This window comes from Equus asinus, chromosome 5, assembly GCF_041296235.1.
Source record: "Equus asinus isolate D_3611 breed Donkey chromosome 5, EquAss-T2T_v2, whole genome shotgun sequence".
Taxonomy (NCBI): domain Eukaryota; kingdom Metazoa; phylum Chordata; class Mammalia; order Perissodactyla; family Equidae; genus Equus; species Equus asinus.
In genome coordinates, this window is record NC_091794.1 from 15588691 (window position 1) to 15605881 (window position 17191).

The following is a 17191-nucleotide window of genomic DNA, read 5'->3' on the forward strand; positions in this document are numbered from 1 at the left end:
CCAGCTGGAGAACATTAAGGAAAATGCATGTCAAAAGAATGCATTTACAAACCAAGCAGATAGCTTGACATTTCAATAACATAGGAATAACATTAAAACGCTTGTATATCCCAGATAGGGATAGCATTTATTAAATACCAATTTTCAAAGAGTGCAATACAGATGGAAGAATCTGCAATAACACAAATAAACACAGATGGCTTCATATAAATAAAATAAGTGATACCAGAAGAAAATCATTTTATTTTTGCCACCACAATAATGAAGAGGCTCAAATGAAGGCTGCATGGGACACTTCCTAAAATAGTGATTTACAACTGCAGGAAGAGAGAAGGTATTGTCTGAGAAAGTTCCCCAAGCACTTTCAGTGTGCTGCCTCGACCCCACTGCCACCTCGCTTAGGTTGAGAATTCCTATCATACAGCCAAGGGACAGAGATAATTCAGAAAGCAAGTTGAAGATAGATACCAACATCTGAGAGGCAAACTGATGCCTTGGAGAAAAACCTACCCTGAAAGTTTAGCAGATTCAGGGCTGGGAAAACTGATACTAACTTTTGTATTCAATTCTGGTTCAAATACTAAATATGCCAATAAATTGATGTTATTGTATTTAGACATGTGAGCTCTATGATCATTATTTATTTGATGTATGTTACTATTATTGACGACATTTTCAGATTTAAAGACTACATAAGAATTTTATAATATATACAACCACTCTTACCTGATTAAGCAAATATAAATAAATACTCCCACACCTACTTTTTAAAGCTGTACATTCCACTTGTTGGAAAAAAGTGATGGACTACAGTAACTTCTCCCCAGAAAAGAAACCAAATGGGAGTGTTAAATTTTTCTGAAAGCCAGACTTTAATCACACAGAAGCATTTTACTGTAAGTTATATGCAAAGTAACTTAGTTCTTCAGAACAAAATAAAAATGAAACACATCATTTAAGATACACTAGACCAAAAAAAGTCTGAATAAAGATAAAGATAAAAATGTATTACTTAAAAAAAACCTAAAATATTAACAAAATTATTAGATTACAAAACTTTAATTTCTCTATAGTCGAAATTTTATTTACAGGAAGTTGTAGGTTGGTTGGTTGTTGGAAATCTATTTGAAAAGGCCAAATATTAAAATAATTGCTTTATTTCTTTGTTCCATTAGTACTAAATCACAAGATCTTTGTAGGTTTTATCTAAAAGGAGGACATAAAAACTTGAAATCAGGAGCAGGGAAAAGGGAATAGAAGCTCAAGAATATATTACCGAAAACAAACTCTGTAAAACTCGACTTTACTTATGACACGTGGGTAGAAAGAGCAAACCAGCCCTCTTCATTTTGTTTCTCAATCTGTTGGACAAAGAAGCAAAAGGATTTAGAAGGTAACCAGGAACATAAGATCATTTGAGATTTACAATTATTTAGACCAAGTATATAGAACCAAGTCATCATATGCCACTGAATGTACTGGAAATTAAATTGCTCCTGGCAAGTTTTATTCTCTAACAGAGACACTCCCAAATAACTGATTCCCGGGTCAACAGATCCCGTTACTGATTTAGGAGACCTAATTTCTCAAGGATAAACCCAGGGTTGTATACAAATCATAGATACAACTTCTAAAAATGACAAAAAGAGTCATTTGATCTTAATAAACTAAATGTTACCAAGTTCCAGAAACTAAGGGCAAATTTTATAAAATAGTTTACTTTAAAAAGCATTTTTAGAATACAAGACACAAGAAGGGACAAATCTTCCAGTGCTGGGCAATTGGGATAACTGAGTCTATCAATTAATTTGGGCTATAAATACTCAAGGTTTATTAAAACACTATTTGGTCTAATTACTTAAGTTAGGGAGAAGAATAGCAAAGAAGATCCCCTCCCCATCAAACAGTTGTTAGCTCAAGTTTGCAAATGCAATGTTTATGATTTTAAAGATATCCTCACAATTTGCTAGGACCAAACACTCAAAGGAACTATATTTTGCTATATTACCAACACAGAAAAAAGCCTTTTGCAAAAATTTCGGATATACTGTAAGAGGCTTAGATTCTATACATTTTCTGATAGCAAATCAGAACACACGAAGGATGATACATAAAACATTTACTTACCCTTTGTGCCATAACTTCCCTAATCAGTAGCACTCAGATACAGCACATGAGGGTAAAGTGACAAGGAAAGTGACTGGCCCCAGGGCTCACAGAGCCACAGCAAGAAAATGAGGGAAGCAGAATTTCAGTAAACCCACAACTTCAAGGCACACTGTGTGCCCTGCCACACTATTTGGAATGCTCTGCCTGAAACCAGTAATTTCCAGTCTTTGATGGTTGAAATCCTAGTGGAATTTTACATTATTCCTTAGATACTTCAGAAAACAAAAGAAGTGTATGACCTATTTGCTTTTTTCTAATGAAGGTGAATTAGTAATTCTTTTCTCCTGAGAATTTTACATCATCTCTAGGATAACAGGAAGAATAATTAAGAATGGAAATCACTGCATCCGCCACCTTGTCCTCCTGACCCTACACACATTTCACAACTGCATCTTATCACATACCTTTGCTCTTGGATTAAGAGGCGTGAATCGTCCACTTCCTGAGGTGGCATTTAATGGAGAACAAGAATGACTAGTAGCTCCTGAAGATCTATTTATGAGAAATAAGAGAGAGTGTGTGATCTATAATTACTAACCTTCAAAAATTATGTAAGACTGACAAGTCTCAATACTGACAAGAGCTTGAAAACGAATGGCTGAGTTAGGTCCAAATGAGGTAAATTATTTGTAACATATTTTTACCAATCTTTTTTTTTTTTAATTAATAGACCTTCCTTTTTAGAGTAGTTTTAGGCTTACAGAAAGATTGAGTGTAGGCTACAGAGAGTTCCAATAACCCTCCCCTACCGCCCCAGTTTCCCCTGCTATTAACACCTTGAAACAGTGTGGTAAATTTTTTTTACGATTGATGAGATAATATTGATACATTATTATTAATTAAATCCAGAGTTTACATTAGGGTTCACACTGCATTATACATTCTATGGGTTTTGACAAATGTATAATGACATGTATCCACCATTACAGTATTGATGAGGATTTTAGGCTAGTTAATTTTAAAACTGCAGAGGAGAAGCAGGCTCCAAGGAGTGGAATTTGCTTGCCCTTTGATCAGAGACAGTTGCATTTGTGAAGGAAATCTCCATGCCTCCCTCTCTGCGCCAGGAGGAAGGGGGGATGGCCTTATCTCTGGCAACTCTTAATGGGGAAGGCAAGAACTTAAGTTGTTTACTGTCTGGCAACCTCATGTAACTGACCCCCCCCCCCACCCCCCCACAAAATCCTCCTTTGTCTTTAGCTGAAGATAATATTTGAGCGGTGACTTCTGCCATTTACTCAATCCGGGTTGATTCTTATCTAAAAGTTGTGGGACCGCCCAGTGGCCGGACCCTACCGGTACTGGTACCATTTTAACTTTTCTTTTTGTCTCGTAAAGAGATAACTCACATACCTATGCCTTAAATTTAGCTCTAACCCTCAACTTGGGGCAGCAGAAGTGGCAGCAGCAACATGCTGGCAGCAGCTCTGCCTGCCCATGGGTTCTGTCCCCATGCCAGCAGCATCTCTGACTGCCCGTGGGTCCTGTTCCCATGCTATTCCATACTATTCTCTAAATAAAAGAGCACTACTGCCAGATCTTAAGAGTCTAAGAAATCTTTCTTTCGACTCCTTGGCTCACCGACCCCGCATCATTTCCATACCGAAAAGTTTTTAACATTAAAAGGGAAAAATGGATGTGCGGGGGTGAAGAAGAATGCCAGGGCATTAATGGAACTTGGAGCACCACAGTGCATGTGAGCATGAACAGTGGAGAGAGAAGAGCCAGGGATGTCCTCAGTGTCACCATTTACCAACCATGTGACCCACCTAGGCGAACCACCCAATCAGCTCTGTGAGCTCCAGTTTCATTTATTGTAAAGGAAGAAAATACTACTGCTCAATTTACCCACCCTGTCACAGATTATCTCCTAATTCTGTAACCCATAAAGTACTCCACATACGTGCTATTATCCCATTTTGTTTCAATAGCCAACTCGTGCTTTTCTACTTAGTTAAGGCTTATTGCTCACTGAGTCTTCTTCCTCCCCCCAAATTCTTCTTTCCAATTACTTTATTTTCTCTACATGAGTGAGTCTGTCTAAACCTGAGTTAGATATTATGAATTTCCTTTTTTCACAAAGAGAATGAAACACATACTACATTCTTGATTTTTTTTTTAAGTAACTTTTCACAGTGTAACCCTACCTTCTTGTATTTATCCCACTGGTAGGAGAGATAGTACTGCATTTTGAGCTTTCTGGGGCTTCTATTCCTGGAATAGATACCTCAATTGTCCTCTTTCCTCCTTCTAAAACAGAAAAATAAACATTAGTTTCATTACCTTTCATTAAAATAAAAATTTAACTTGATCTTCGTCTTACTGAAAATTTCACATTATAAATTTGGGAGTTCTTTCTATATTTTTATCATTATGGCCCACAGATACACTTGAAGGATTTTTTAAAAATGAACTGTGAGACAAGAAACTTTAGTTACTAGTGTCCATTCAATAGCATGCCAATTCATAGAGAGCCAGAATCTTCAGACAAGTAGTATCATGTCAGATCTGGAAGCGAAAAACAGAAATTAAGAACTAGCCCTAAAGAACTTGAGATTTTTGTCACAAGCAGCTTATGTAAAGTTTTTTTAAAAAAAAAAAAAAACAGGAAGAAGAAAGAAAATTTCTGAAGTCATTCATAAAACTTTAACTCTGCTAAATCTACTACATTATTGCTGTTACTGAAGACATGAGGAGGGGAAAGTTGGCTGACAAGCTCATATGGCCAATGGCAAGTATAATTATGCACATTTTCAATATTTCAGAAGTAGGTTACCAATCAACAAATATTGACTAAGTGTCCACTAATGAAAGGCTTTATGTCCCTCCCAGGTGGTTCCACAGAGGCTCCTAGGTGTCGCTGCTTAAAGCCAGTGATTTCTGGGCTTCAAGGGATAATGAAACCCTATTTAATTTCATAACATATTCCTTGGTTATCCCGGCAAACCACAGAGGTTTTGCATGGCATATGATTCACTTTTATCTTTATCATTAAAGCCCACAGAGGTTCCTGTGAAACTAAGAACTTTACTTAGAAAAGAGTATCTTAGAGAAGAACCACTAGAATGAAAAGGTCACAGGTGCAAATTTACCAATTTGCTTTAGAACTTCACACAAATTACTTAACCTCTTTGTGCCTCAGTTTACTTTTTTATCAAGAAGGTATAATATCAGCTCTGTCTACTTTCAAGGTGCGCCGAGGACTGAATAACAGAAATTGAAGTATTTTTAACCTTAAAGAACTACTGAAACAGATGATGTCTCCCTTGATCACAAAATTCTTCTTAAGAGTGATCTGCTTTATTTGTCCTCATTGCACTCAGCATTAGGTGACAGTGTCTCATAGGCTTATTTGCTCATTTGCTTACTGCCTGCTCCCCACCGTGAATACTGGAGCAGCCCAGCTGGGCAGCGACTTATCCTGTTCAGTGCAGCATCCCCGGTGCCCAGAACATGGCAGGCACATAGCGGGTATTCGCACATATTGAGTGGTTTAATTTATTCATTCTAATCAGAAGTCGCCTCTAGACTTCATGACTATGAAGGACAGGAGACAAAGCTGTCATCTGAAGAAGCCTAGAACAAGCAAAGAGGAAGCACTCTGGGGAAATGTATTATCCATCATTTTCCAGTAATTTCCAAAGAGTCTGCTTTCTGGGTCTGTAGTTTCAAAAAAGAAATAATTTCTGACAGAAAAAATCTTACTAGCAGATACCTTAAAGGTAGCCGACTTCACAACCAGCCACAGGACACGAGAATCCCTCTAAAACCCCAAAGCTTGAGCACCTCAAGGAACACAGCACTCACTAATACAAAGCTTCATCTATTACCGACAACGAGAACCTTCTCTTACACTGGGCCAAAATTAATCTCTCTATACACGCAGCCCTACCCTTCGGGGGTGTTAGTGCTTCGATTTGTGGTTAAAGAGCAACTAGAGATCTCCTTCATTTCATCAGTCCCTTGTGAAAGTGAATACTGCGACAACTAATTTTTCAGTTACTCTCCTATTAGTTAGAATCTCCTCTAGCTTTTCACATGCCTGCATGTAACAATAGAATAGAAAGTTTAATTCACAAATGAAAATCTTTTAGGGGGCTGGCTCCGTGGCCGAGTGGTTAAGTTCGCACGCTCCACTGCGGTGGCCCAGGGTTCGGATCCTGGGCGTGGAGATGACACCGCTCATCAGGCCATGTTGAGGCAGCGTCCCACATCCCACAACTGGAAGGATATACAGCTATGTACGGGGGGGTTTGGGTAGATAAAGCAGGGGAAAAAAAAAAAAAAGGTTGGCAACAGTTGTTAGCTCAGGTGTCAATCTTTAAAAAAGAAAATCTTTTAATGGTTTCAATAGAATAATATCTTGTAATTTGTTGATGAAATTATAAATTACCATTTTGATGCTTGTATTTTATAATTAGCCATATAACAGCATACGTCCTAAGTGAATCGTACTGTGTCGAATCCCATTTACATGTAGAGCAACTGAGGAACTCAAGACACCAAATGTGAACTGCAGGCGCCACGGGACAGCATTCTATCTGGACACTGGCCTTCTAGTCCTATTTCTGCCACTTATTCTGCGACTTAGCTCTGTTTCTTTCTATGTCAAATTGAAGGCCCTGAAATATATGCTTTTTGAGATTCCTTTCAGCTCAAGATATACCTGCAAAATCAAGAAAGCGAACACGCTCATGTGCCTAGCTTTTAAATCATGAATTTGTGACCAACCAGTCCATGCTCCGAGAGGTGACTGAATAGGTGACGCTGGTGGAGAGGAAGGATTCAAACCAACAAGCTTCTGCTGCTCTATTAACTGCAAGAGTCTCCCCCGGGCCTCCATGCTCTGCCGGTTCAGCTCCGCAATCCGTTCCTCCATGCTGCCTGGGACCGGAGGCTGCGCTGCGGCAAAAGTCTGTTTCAAAAAGGCACAAATTCCATGTTAAAAATAATCCAAACAATGTTGGCTTTTTGTAAAAATAAACTCTTCCACTAAGAGCCAGAGAGTTAGTCTTCACAGCCCTTGCTATATGCAAACTTGAATAGTGGGCAAATAATAGAATTTACAAGTCAATTAATTGAAAAATCAGGGCAAAAGTAAAGGGACCCTAATCCTTCTAATACTGGTGTCTGATTCAAGAAAGTTGGTCACTCGAAAGGAACGTAAGGGGAAGAGTAAAAAGTAGCCACCCAAGGAATATAACAAAAGTTTAATTTGAAAATTCCTGAGAAGAATGTATGTGTCATTCTTAATAATTTCATTTCATTAAACATGGCCTTTTGGGAAAAAGCAATAATCCCTAATAGAAATCACTAATTTGTTGCTTATGCACATTAGTAAAAAAAAAAAGAGATAAGCAACACAGTATGAACAAAAGATCATTTGTAATTCTGATTGTAACAAAAAGGGCAGTGAGGGCAGTAATATAAGCTTGTTCTCTCTAGCCTGATCTATATCCTAATTAGAAAAGGAGGCGAGCTCAGTTTTTAACTCCACTGCCTTTTTTAAACCAAGTTGCCTGTTTCAAATAATCTTCAAAACTACAAAATACAAACGTCTTCACTGACTCAAAACTGAGGCGGTTCATACGTACACACATCCATGATACCCACATTGCCCTCATTCCCCATGAGCCAGCGCTCACAGAGGGGCCCCTATCCCCACCCCTCCTAACCTTCCTCAGGAAGCCCTCAATCCACCATTGGTAAAGCCATTATGGAAGGAATCACCTCTGGACGCCCTAGTCCATCAAGCTGCCCGGCTCCTTCGCACTGCTGCAGCGCTGTCCCGTCTCCTATCAGAACCGGACAGCAGCCACTTTGGCTCAAGAGGGTGTAAAAGAAGTCTCTTCCGTCACTGGGACCAGCATGAGGACAGGTGTTATCAACACCCCCCTAGTTGGACCTGAGAATCCCTTTTCTCCCCACAAACAAGGAAATGAAGGTTGAAGTTAACACATGAGCCCACAGTTTATTTAACTTACAAAATTCCTGCATTATAATATGCAGATTTTTGCTACTGAAAGTGTAATCCTTGGACCAGCATCATTTGGGAACTTATCGGAAATGTACAAGTCCTACCTCAGACCTACTCAGTCAGAAACTGCATTTTAGCAAGATCCTCAGAGATTCGTATGTACATTAAAATTTGACTTTAATAATCCTTTAAAATATCATTTCTATAGGAAAAGGTTTTCTGTGTCCTAAAAAATCAACTACTCATGAATTGAGGGCCAACTACACATAATTCTCTTTTATGAGCCCCTTTAGGAGTAAAAATGCTTTCAATTAAAATGTAGTTGTGGAGCAAACTTTCATGTCAAATTAATTTTATATGCAAAACTTCATTCCTAGCTTAATTTTAGCTTTCCTACACATTTTATCTTTGCCCTATTTCCCTCATTCATTTCCTCATTTTTTTATTTGATCCTGTCCTTGTTCGTGTGATAAAAACCGATAAATAACTTCTACTTATTTTGTGATGAGGACATGACAAAGCGCAAGCCATCTAGTAGCATCCTCAAAGATGTCCAGGATCACTTTTGTAAAGAAGTTCCTTAAGATGCTCCAGCCACGTGCTGAATGTCCTACACGTCCCAAGTCAGTCCTACACTGGTACTCACAGCGGTCATGTCGCCTGCATGATTCATCTCCTGCTTGTTTAACTCCCGAAGTCCATCCCCTTGCTCTCCCCCTGGCCCAATAATATTATTCAGATGTGCCTTGATAGCTGAATTCTGCAGTGTCAGGTCAGCAATTCGTGCCATGATGTCCTTTCTTTGTGTTAATGCCTCATTTGTTCTAAGCTGTTGCCCATCTCCCAGTACGGGGGGCTCATCTGAGAATGCGGGGTTTCTCAATTGCTGGCTGACTGAATGGGAACTGCAGAGAGGCTGTGCGAGGTTAACAAAAGGAGCCTGGGTTTTGTTCTCCAAATCTTCTCCCATGTGAGAGACCCTCCACCTCAGAGTGAAGAGACGACTCTCTTCACTTGAATTCTGAATGTCTGTGCCAATAGGTAAGGTCTTCTTTTCCCAATTTTGTTCCTTCTCAATCATTTCCACAGTTGGAGGAATTCGTGAAGCAGGACGAGTTTGAACAGTCCTCCTCAATGCTGTAGAGAAAATCAAAAAATAAACATGTGTTATTTAGCCACAGGTTGGCACTATAATCATCTCATTAGCCCAGCATGGTAGTTAGAGAAGTATTTCAATGGAAAGGTGTGGCTTCTGAATGCCTAAATTATTCTAGCAGGCACATACCAGCAATGGCACCTCTAACAATCAAGCACAGAGACCTTTATATTCCTTAAAGCTTTATCAGCATCCTTATGAAAAATCATCTGCTATGCTCACATTTTAACACATATATTAACTCATAACTGGGAATCTTGTGAGCAGAGCGAGTGTAGATGCCTAACGTAAACTGAGGATAGCCAGGAAAGGCCTCTCTGAAGAAGTAAAATTTTAAAATGGTTACACATGTGGCCAAAAGTAGAGCAAAGAACATTACAGGCAGAGAAAACAACATTTGTAAAGGCCAAAAACCAGGGAAGAGCCAAGAAGGGAGAGTTTATAATGATTGTGTAAAGTTGATATCTCAAAAAAAGAGATGTAAAAATATTTTACATCAATTATGGAAACTACCTCCAGATGAACAGAAATCAAACAGGGACAAAAGTGAGTGCCTCCCGGGGTGGCCTAGAGGTAGGGGAGAGGAGTCCCTTGCGTGTGCTTTTTCAAAACCACAGGCAAATATGAATTAGAATTAACACTTTAAAGAATGAATGGGAGATGAGGAAATGAAACCAGCACATATATACTCTTGTATCAAGAAGTGTGGCTATAAAGGAAGGTAGAAATCAGTAGCTAAAGGAAAATATTTATGATGGGAAATTTTAGCACAACACTGTCCAATATGGTAGCCTCTGGCCACATGTGGCTATTCATATTCAAATTTAAATTAAAGAAAATTTAAATTCAGTTCCTCAGTCACACTAGCCACATTTCAGTCACTCAGCGGCCCAGTGAGGCTAGTGGCTACCATACTGACTGGAGCAGATACACCACATTTTCATCATCACAGAAAGTTCTATTGAATAGAGTTGTTCTAGGGCATAACCAAATGCCCATGAAGGGCCCTATGTACCTCCCATCTTTATCTGCATGTTCAATTTAACTAAACAATTCTTTACACATGAGCATTCCAAACAAAATGCTGAAAAACATAAAACTCAACCAATTCAGAATACATATAAAAGGAAGTTCTATCCGCACACTGTAAAAGAAATGTGCTGTGTTATTTTCAACGCAGAACCTGCTGAAGAAGCTAACAAAATGTAGTCTACAGCAGTCCCTGAATAGGTTTGCTTAGTGAACATTTAGTATATTTGCAGTCAGAATAAAAATATTTATTGTAATTGTTTCTTCAAAAGAAAGTTATTTTAGTAGCACCAATGAAAAATAATTTACAGTATCTCAAAAGAGATCATTAGACAAGTCTTTGAATACCATGCGAACATTTAAAAAATTACTTAAGAAATAAAACTTTAACCTGAACAGAAAACAGATTTGAAATCATATTCTCTAAATCTAGCTAGAGTTAATAATACTCTTTAGCCCTCTCAAGAGGAAATATCGAATCACAGAATTACAGAGCTGGAGGGACATAAAGATGTCCTCTCTTAGACACAGGACAACTGAAGTCTAGAGAAGGTAAGCACCTTAGCCCCACACCTCACAGCCAGTCAGTGGTGGGCAGGCCAAGACTCCAGCACTTCTGACCCTCAGCCCAGCAATATCTGCCTACCCAAGACAGATCTGACAGACTCTACATCTGCATTATAAATGCCCAAACAAACTTTATGATAGCAAGTATTTGTCATCTTCTTTAACCCCTCATGGCCTCTTCATGTCCTTTTTGCAAACATACATCAAAGTGCAGAAAATCTGACAAAATTTGTATGCCCCAATGACAATAAAAGTTATTCCTCTGTTCCCCTATGTAAGAATATAAACACTCTTTTTAAAGAAATAAAAACTTAGGAAAATCAGGGCTGAATAATACTTTTCTAAAAACTTTGGAGGAGATTCTAAGGCAGTTTTTTTTTTTAATTTTTTTTTTATTGAGTTTATGATAGTTTACAATCTTGTGAAATTTCAGTTGTACATTATTGTTTGTCAGTCATGTTGTAGGTGCACCCCTTCACCCTTTGTGCGCACCCCCAGCTCCCCTTTCCTCTGGTAGCCACTAATCTGTTCTCTTTGTCTACATGTTTAAATTCCTCATATGAGTGGAGTTATACAGAGATTGTCCTTCTCTATCTGGCTTATTTCACTTAACATGATTCCCTCAAGGTCCATCCATGTTGTTGTGAATGGGACAATTTTATCCTTTTTTATGGCTATGTAGTATTCCATTGTATATATATATACACCATATCTTCTTTATCCAATCATCAATTGATGGGCACTTAGGTTGCTTCCACGTCTTGGCTATTGTAAATAATGCTGCAGTGAACATAGGGGTGCATGGGACTTTTGGAATCGCTGACTTCAAGTTCTTTGGATAGATACCCAGTAGTGGGATGGCTGGGTCATACGGTATTTCTATTTTTAATTTTTTGAGAAATCTCCATACTGTTTTCCATAGTGGCTGCACCAGTTTGCATTCCCACCAGCAGTGCATGAGGGCTCCTTTTTCTCCACAACCTCTCCAACATTTGTTACTTTTTGTTTTGGTTATTTTTGCCATTCTAATGGGTATAAGGTGCTATCTTAGTGTAGTTTTGATTTGCATTTCCCAGATGATCAGTGATGATGAACATCTTTTCATGTGCCTATTGGCCATCTGTATATCTTCCTTGGAGAAATGTCTGTTCATGTCTCCTGCCCATTTTTTGCTCAGGCTGTTTGATTTTTTGTTGTTGAGTTTTGTGAGTTCTTTATATATTATGGAGATTAACCCTTTGTTGGATATATGACTTGAAAATATTTTTTCCCAATTAGTGGGGTTTTTTTTGTTTCAATCCTGTTTTCACTTGTTTAAGGCAGTGTTTTGATTGAATAACTCTTTTGAAACTGAACCAAAAGTTACAGCTCCAGAAAAATGCACACACAAGACAAATAAATGTAATTTTCCAAACAACGAAGCTGTCCATGGAACTCTGAAGACCATCCATGAACTCCAAGTTAAGAATCCCTGAGCTAAGGATTAACAATAAATTTTTAAAATTTTATTCAAAACTCTATATACGTGCTGCAAAAGTGACTCTAAAGCTATTTTTAATTGCCTATCAATTTTCATTATAAAATTCCCTCAAGTTTTGATGAGAAAAGGTTAATAACCAGATCTGACTTACAAATTCCTTAAGGTCACAGTTCTCGCCTTTCCCTGGTTAAACTTTCATTACTCTGTGGGGTATAATCTCCTCTTGTTTCTTGCCCTTTCCTATGCTCTGGACCACAGGGACAAACAAGATTCCTCTTATTCGGCATTTTAATGCTGACGACTTTGATCCTTCTATCTGAACACTTACAGTTTCTAACAGAACAGATATATCAAGAAATTCAATGTCATATTCCACCATAGGTACAACACACATGATGTAAACACCCAATCCTCCTTCAGCTTAAATGTTATGTATGCTAATCAGTATCTTTTAAAATTCCGCTTATCAGGTAACAATGAACACAATACATTACATATATGAAGCATAAAAAGCAACTGCCTTATAACTTTAGAAGAGGGCACTTACCATCCTGCAGAGGAGAGAATTCTGAGTTGCTCTTCTGTCTGGGTGGTGTCAACAACACAGCCGGCTCAAATATATGTGCTGAAAAACCGTTGGCCGGATTCATACCATCTGGCTGGTTTGGCACCTGAGACAGTTTAACAGGCAAGTCTTCTTGTGGGAATCCAACCACTTCTTCCCCTCTGAACGTCAATGGCATGGACACATTAGCATTTACCGCTGGACCCTCTGAAGAAGATGAGAGGTTATTAGTACTTAGGGGGACTAGAGGCACACATCAGGTTTTTCGGTTTTTTTTGAGGAAGATTAGCCCTGAGCTAACATCTGCTGCCAATCCTCCTCTTTTTGCTGAGGAAGACTGGCCCTGAGCTAACATCCGTGCCCATCTTCCTCCACTTTATACATGGGACACCTGCCACAGCATGGCTTGCCAAGCAGTGCCATGTCTGTGCCCGGGATGTGAACCAGCAAAGCCCGGGCTGCTGAAGCAGAACATGTGAACTTAACCTCTGCGCCACCAGGCTGGCCCTACATGTCTGGTATTTATACTTAAATGCACTTCCATAGAGGGCAACATCACATGGCCTCGAGAGCCTTCACCTTCTAGGCCATATCCTCCTTCAGTAGTAACTCACAGGCAGGATCCTGTGGGGCCAGCACTAGGAAGAAGCGGCTGTTTTTGAGAAAAGTGCTGAGGGTCCCTAGCCCTTGAGACCTATCACTGGGATTATCAATGTTAAATCTGTCAGCCACTTAGAATCCCTCTAAGAAAATATCTAAACACGTAAAACACTTGCCACTCAGAGACACTCATCAAAGTATTACTTAGAAGTAAAAAAAGGTGAAAAAGCCTAAATGTCCTATTCAACTTATGGGATACGATGGCACAAGAGGTGAAGAAAGGCTTTCAAAACATCACCACAGGAGCCAGTCCACTGGCGTAGTGGTTGAGTTTGCACACTCCACTTGAGCAGCACAGGGTTTGTGGGTTCGGATCCCAGGTGTGGACCTACACACTGCTCATCAAGCCATGCTGTGGTGGCATCCCACATCCAAGATACAGGAAGACTGGTACAGATGTGAGCTCAGGGACAATCTTCCTCAGCCAAAAAAAAAAATAAAACCCCACCACAAATGAACAGAAGTTAGGAATTTCTAAAACTCAGTATTTTTTTTTCTTTCCAAGACCATCTCTTCTCCTCCTGAACCTGAAGCACTGTCATTAAAAGTATTGGCACTACATCAAAAAAGACAAGAGGGGCCAGCTCAGTGGCATAGCAGTTAAGTTCACGCGCTCTGCTTCAGCAGCCCAGGGTTCACTGGTTTGGATCCCAGGTACGGACCTACACACTACTTATCAAGCCACGCTGTGGCAGGCATCCCACATAAAAAGCAGAGGAAGATGAGCTCGGATGTTAGCTCAGGGTCAGTCTTCCTCAGCAAAAAGAGGAGGATTGGTGGCAGATGTTAGCTGAGGGCTAATCTTCCTCAAAAAAAAGGGACAAGGTTGTGCCATTTGTGACAATATGGATGGACCTTGAGGGTATTATGCTAAGTGAAATAAGTCAGATAGAGAAAGACAAACACCATATGATTTCACTCATATGTGGAAGATAAACACATGGACGATGAGAACAGATTAGTGGTTACCAGAGGGGAAGGGAATGAGAGGAGGGTGGGGGGGGGATAAAGGGACACATGTGTATGGTGACAGATAAAAACTAGACTATTGGTGGTGAACACAACGCAGCCTATACAGAAACTGAAATATAACAATGTATACCCGAAATTTATACAATATTCTAAGCTGATATGACCTCAATAAAATTTTTTAAAAAAACAAAGTATTAGCACTAAATACCCACTCGTCTAGGAAGCTAGTTCTACTTTCTATCTGTGTGACTTTGCTAAGTTACTAACCGTCTCTAAGCCTTAACGTCTTCATCTGAAAAATGAGGATAATAGTAACACCTACCTCATAAGACTATTATGAGGATTAAATGGGATAATGCATGTAAAACACATTAAAAAGTACCTGGCATAGAGCAAGTATCCAATAAATATCAGCTGGAAATAGTAGTATCAATCATAGTAGTGATGGTGCTGTATGTGCATAAACAGCCAACCACTCCATATAAGTTTATAGTTTTGTTTGTTTACAATGAGCATTTTAAAACCAATCCGGGATAATAAGACCACACTCACCTGGATTGTCTACAGTTCTTCTACTTGTGGTCCCCCCTTCTGATGCCTGAATCTCCTTGTTGTAATTTATCACAGGACAGCTCTTAATGGCATGTGTGAGCGATATAAGCTGCTCATCTGTTGTGACCATGTACTGTTGAAGCCTCGCCTAGAGAAAAGAAAATCAAATAACATCATTGGCACATCAAATCATCACCTAGATATGCACAACTATCATTATTTTAAATACATTAAGAATTTCAGAATTTCACTCAAACAGTAAAACAATGCACTCATAAGAATACATAATCATAAATATTTTAAAAGTCCTGTGATAGAGGAATAGCTAAATAAATAGTGGAATATTATTAATTAATAAATACACTGTGACAATAATAACAGTTAACCTTTTTATAGGGCTTTTGATTTACAAATCCTCTTTATATAGATGATATCAACTGACTCTCAAGCTCCCCCAAGAGGCAGTGACATCAGGTGGAGGACACTCAAAAGAATATTCCACAGGCATTTAAAGCAATAAACATGAGCACTATAAAAATTTATGGCAAGATATATAAAATAATGTTAAGAGAAAAAATACATATATTATACACACACTCAGAGATATGTATCACCAAGATGTACAAACACTTGATCAAAATTAGAGGTGGTCAGAAGACAGAAATATTATTAGTAAGACTACTGAATGAAGTATACTAAACATTTTTATACCAGCCCAAGTTTTTTCCCAAACTCCACACTCATATATCCAATGGCCTACCCAACATCTCCATGTAGAACTCACATAGGCTTCTCAAACCTAAAACATACAAACCTAAATGTTCCTCCTGAACATCCCCACCTCATCAACAACTCCATCCCTCCAATTGCCCAGTCTAAAACTTGGGAATCACCCATGAGTCTTCTTCTCTCCCATCTTCTCCTTCACCCCATATCCAACCCATCAGCAAATCCTACTGGTTGCCTCCAAAATATATTCAGAGTTTGAAACTTTTCACAACCTCTCCCACTTCCAACCTAGACCAAGCTGCCATGTCTCACCTGAATTATTCCAATAACTCCTGTCTGTAACACTCTGCTTCTGTGCTTGGCCACCTAGAGTCTTGTCCTATAAAGTTCCTAAAGAGGCTCCTTGGGGCACCAGACTACATCACAGGGATAACACAGGACATTTTAAATTTTCAAGGGAAGCATTGGTGCTCAGCATCTATCAAGCACCAGTGAAATACTAGCTTGAGGCAGTTCACAGATTCAACATAAGATTGAGATACACTCCTTTTGATGATGTCATATCTTCATGAAGCTTAGTTTTCAGTGGTGTCTAAACAGCAATACTACACAAAAATTATTGTGGACGAGGAAATCAGAGTGAAGGTGTCCAATATGATTCCAGACTTTGAGAAGCTGCACAGTGCCCAACAGGTACACACATTCCACTAGTAAATAATTGTGGTTACTTAATCATGAATAAAAGTATGACTTTTCTATCAATTTACACATATTTTTTCAAACAGCATCTAAGTTGCTAAGACATAAATACTTATTAAGTTGTTTGAGCATAACTGCTTAATAAATGGAACTGCTGGGTATTTCTTTCGGCCTAGGAGTATCTTGAGACACTAAAAGCACCATGAACTGAGAAAGGGTGGTGATCTCTGATCTAGTCTCAATATAGCAGCCCAGAGTGATCCTCTTAAAACCTAAATCAGATGACATCTCTTCTCTACTCAACACTCTTCAGCAGTTTCCCATCTCACTCAGCATAAAAGCCCAAGTCTTCACCAGCTGCAAGGCTCCACATGATCTGGCTTATCTACTCTCGTCGCCTACTGTCCTCCCCTTCCCACACTCCACTCCAGCCACACTGGTCCCCTTGGTTTTTTGAGTCAACACCACCCTCCCACCTCAAGATCTTAACACTTGCTGTTCCTCTGCCCGCACTGCTCTTCTCTCAGCTATCTGCCTGCTTGTTCCTTCACCTCCTTCAGGCCTTCACTCAAATGTCACGTCCATGTACAACCTCCCAACCTAGGCACCACCTCTGCCTCTTACTTGTCTTATTTT

The 17191-nt window shown here is 39.2% G+C and overlaps 1 protein-coding gene across 9 annotated transcripts in view; it reads right to left on the bottom strand.

Moving 5' to 3' along the window:
• Positions 1-207: 207 nt before the first annotated feature.
• The window catches only part of SPICE1 (spindle and centriole associated protein 1), a 50460-nt gene continuing 33476 nt past the window's right edge, over positions 208-17191 (bottom strand). For all 9 annotated transcript variants that reach the window (XM_044771577.2, XM_044771578.2, XM_044771576.2 and 6 more), the window contains exons 12-18: positions 15128-15275; positions 12926-13150; positions 8793-9283; positions 6901-7084; positions 4317-4419; positions 2574-2661; positions 208-1361 (exon numbers count right to left, since the gene is read on the bottom strand). In XM_044771577.2, coding sequence (XP_044627512.2) covers positions 1308-1361; positions 2574-2661; positions 4317-4419; positions 6901-7084; positions 8793-9283; positions 12926-13150; positions 15128-15275 — 1293 coding nt within the window. In that variant the 3' untranslated portion in view covers positions 208-1307. The remainder of the gene's footprint in view (positions 1362-2573; positions 2662-4316; positions 4420-6900; positions 7085-8792; positions 9284-12925; positions 13151-15127; positions 15276-17191) is intronic.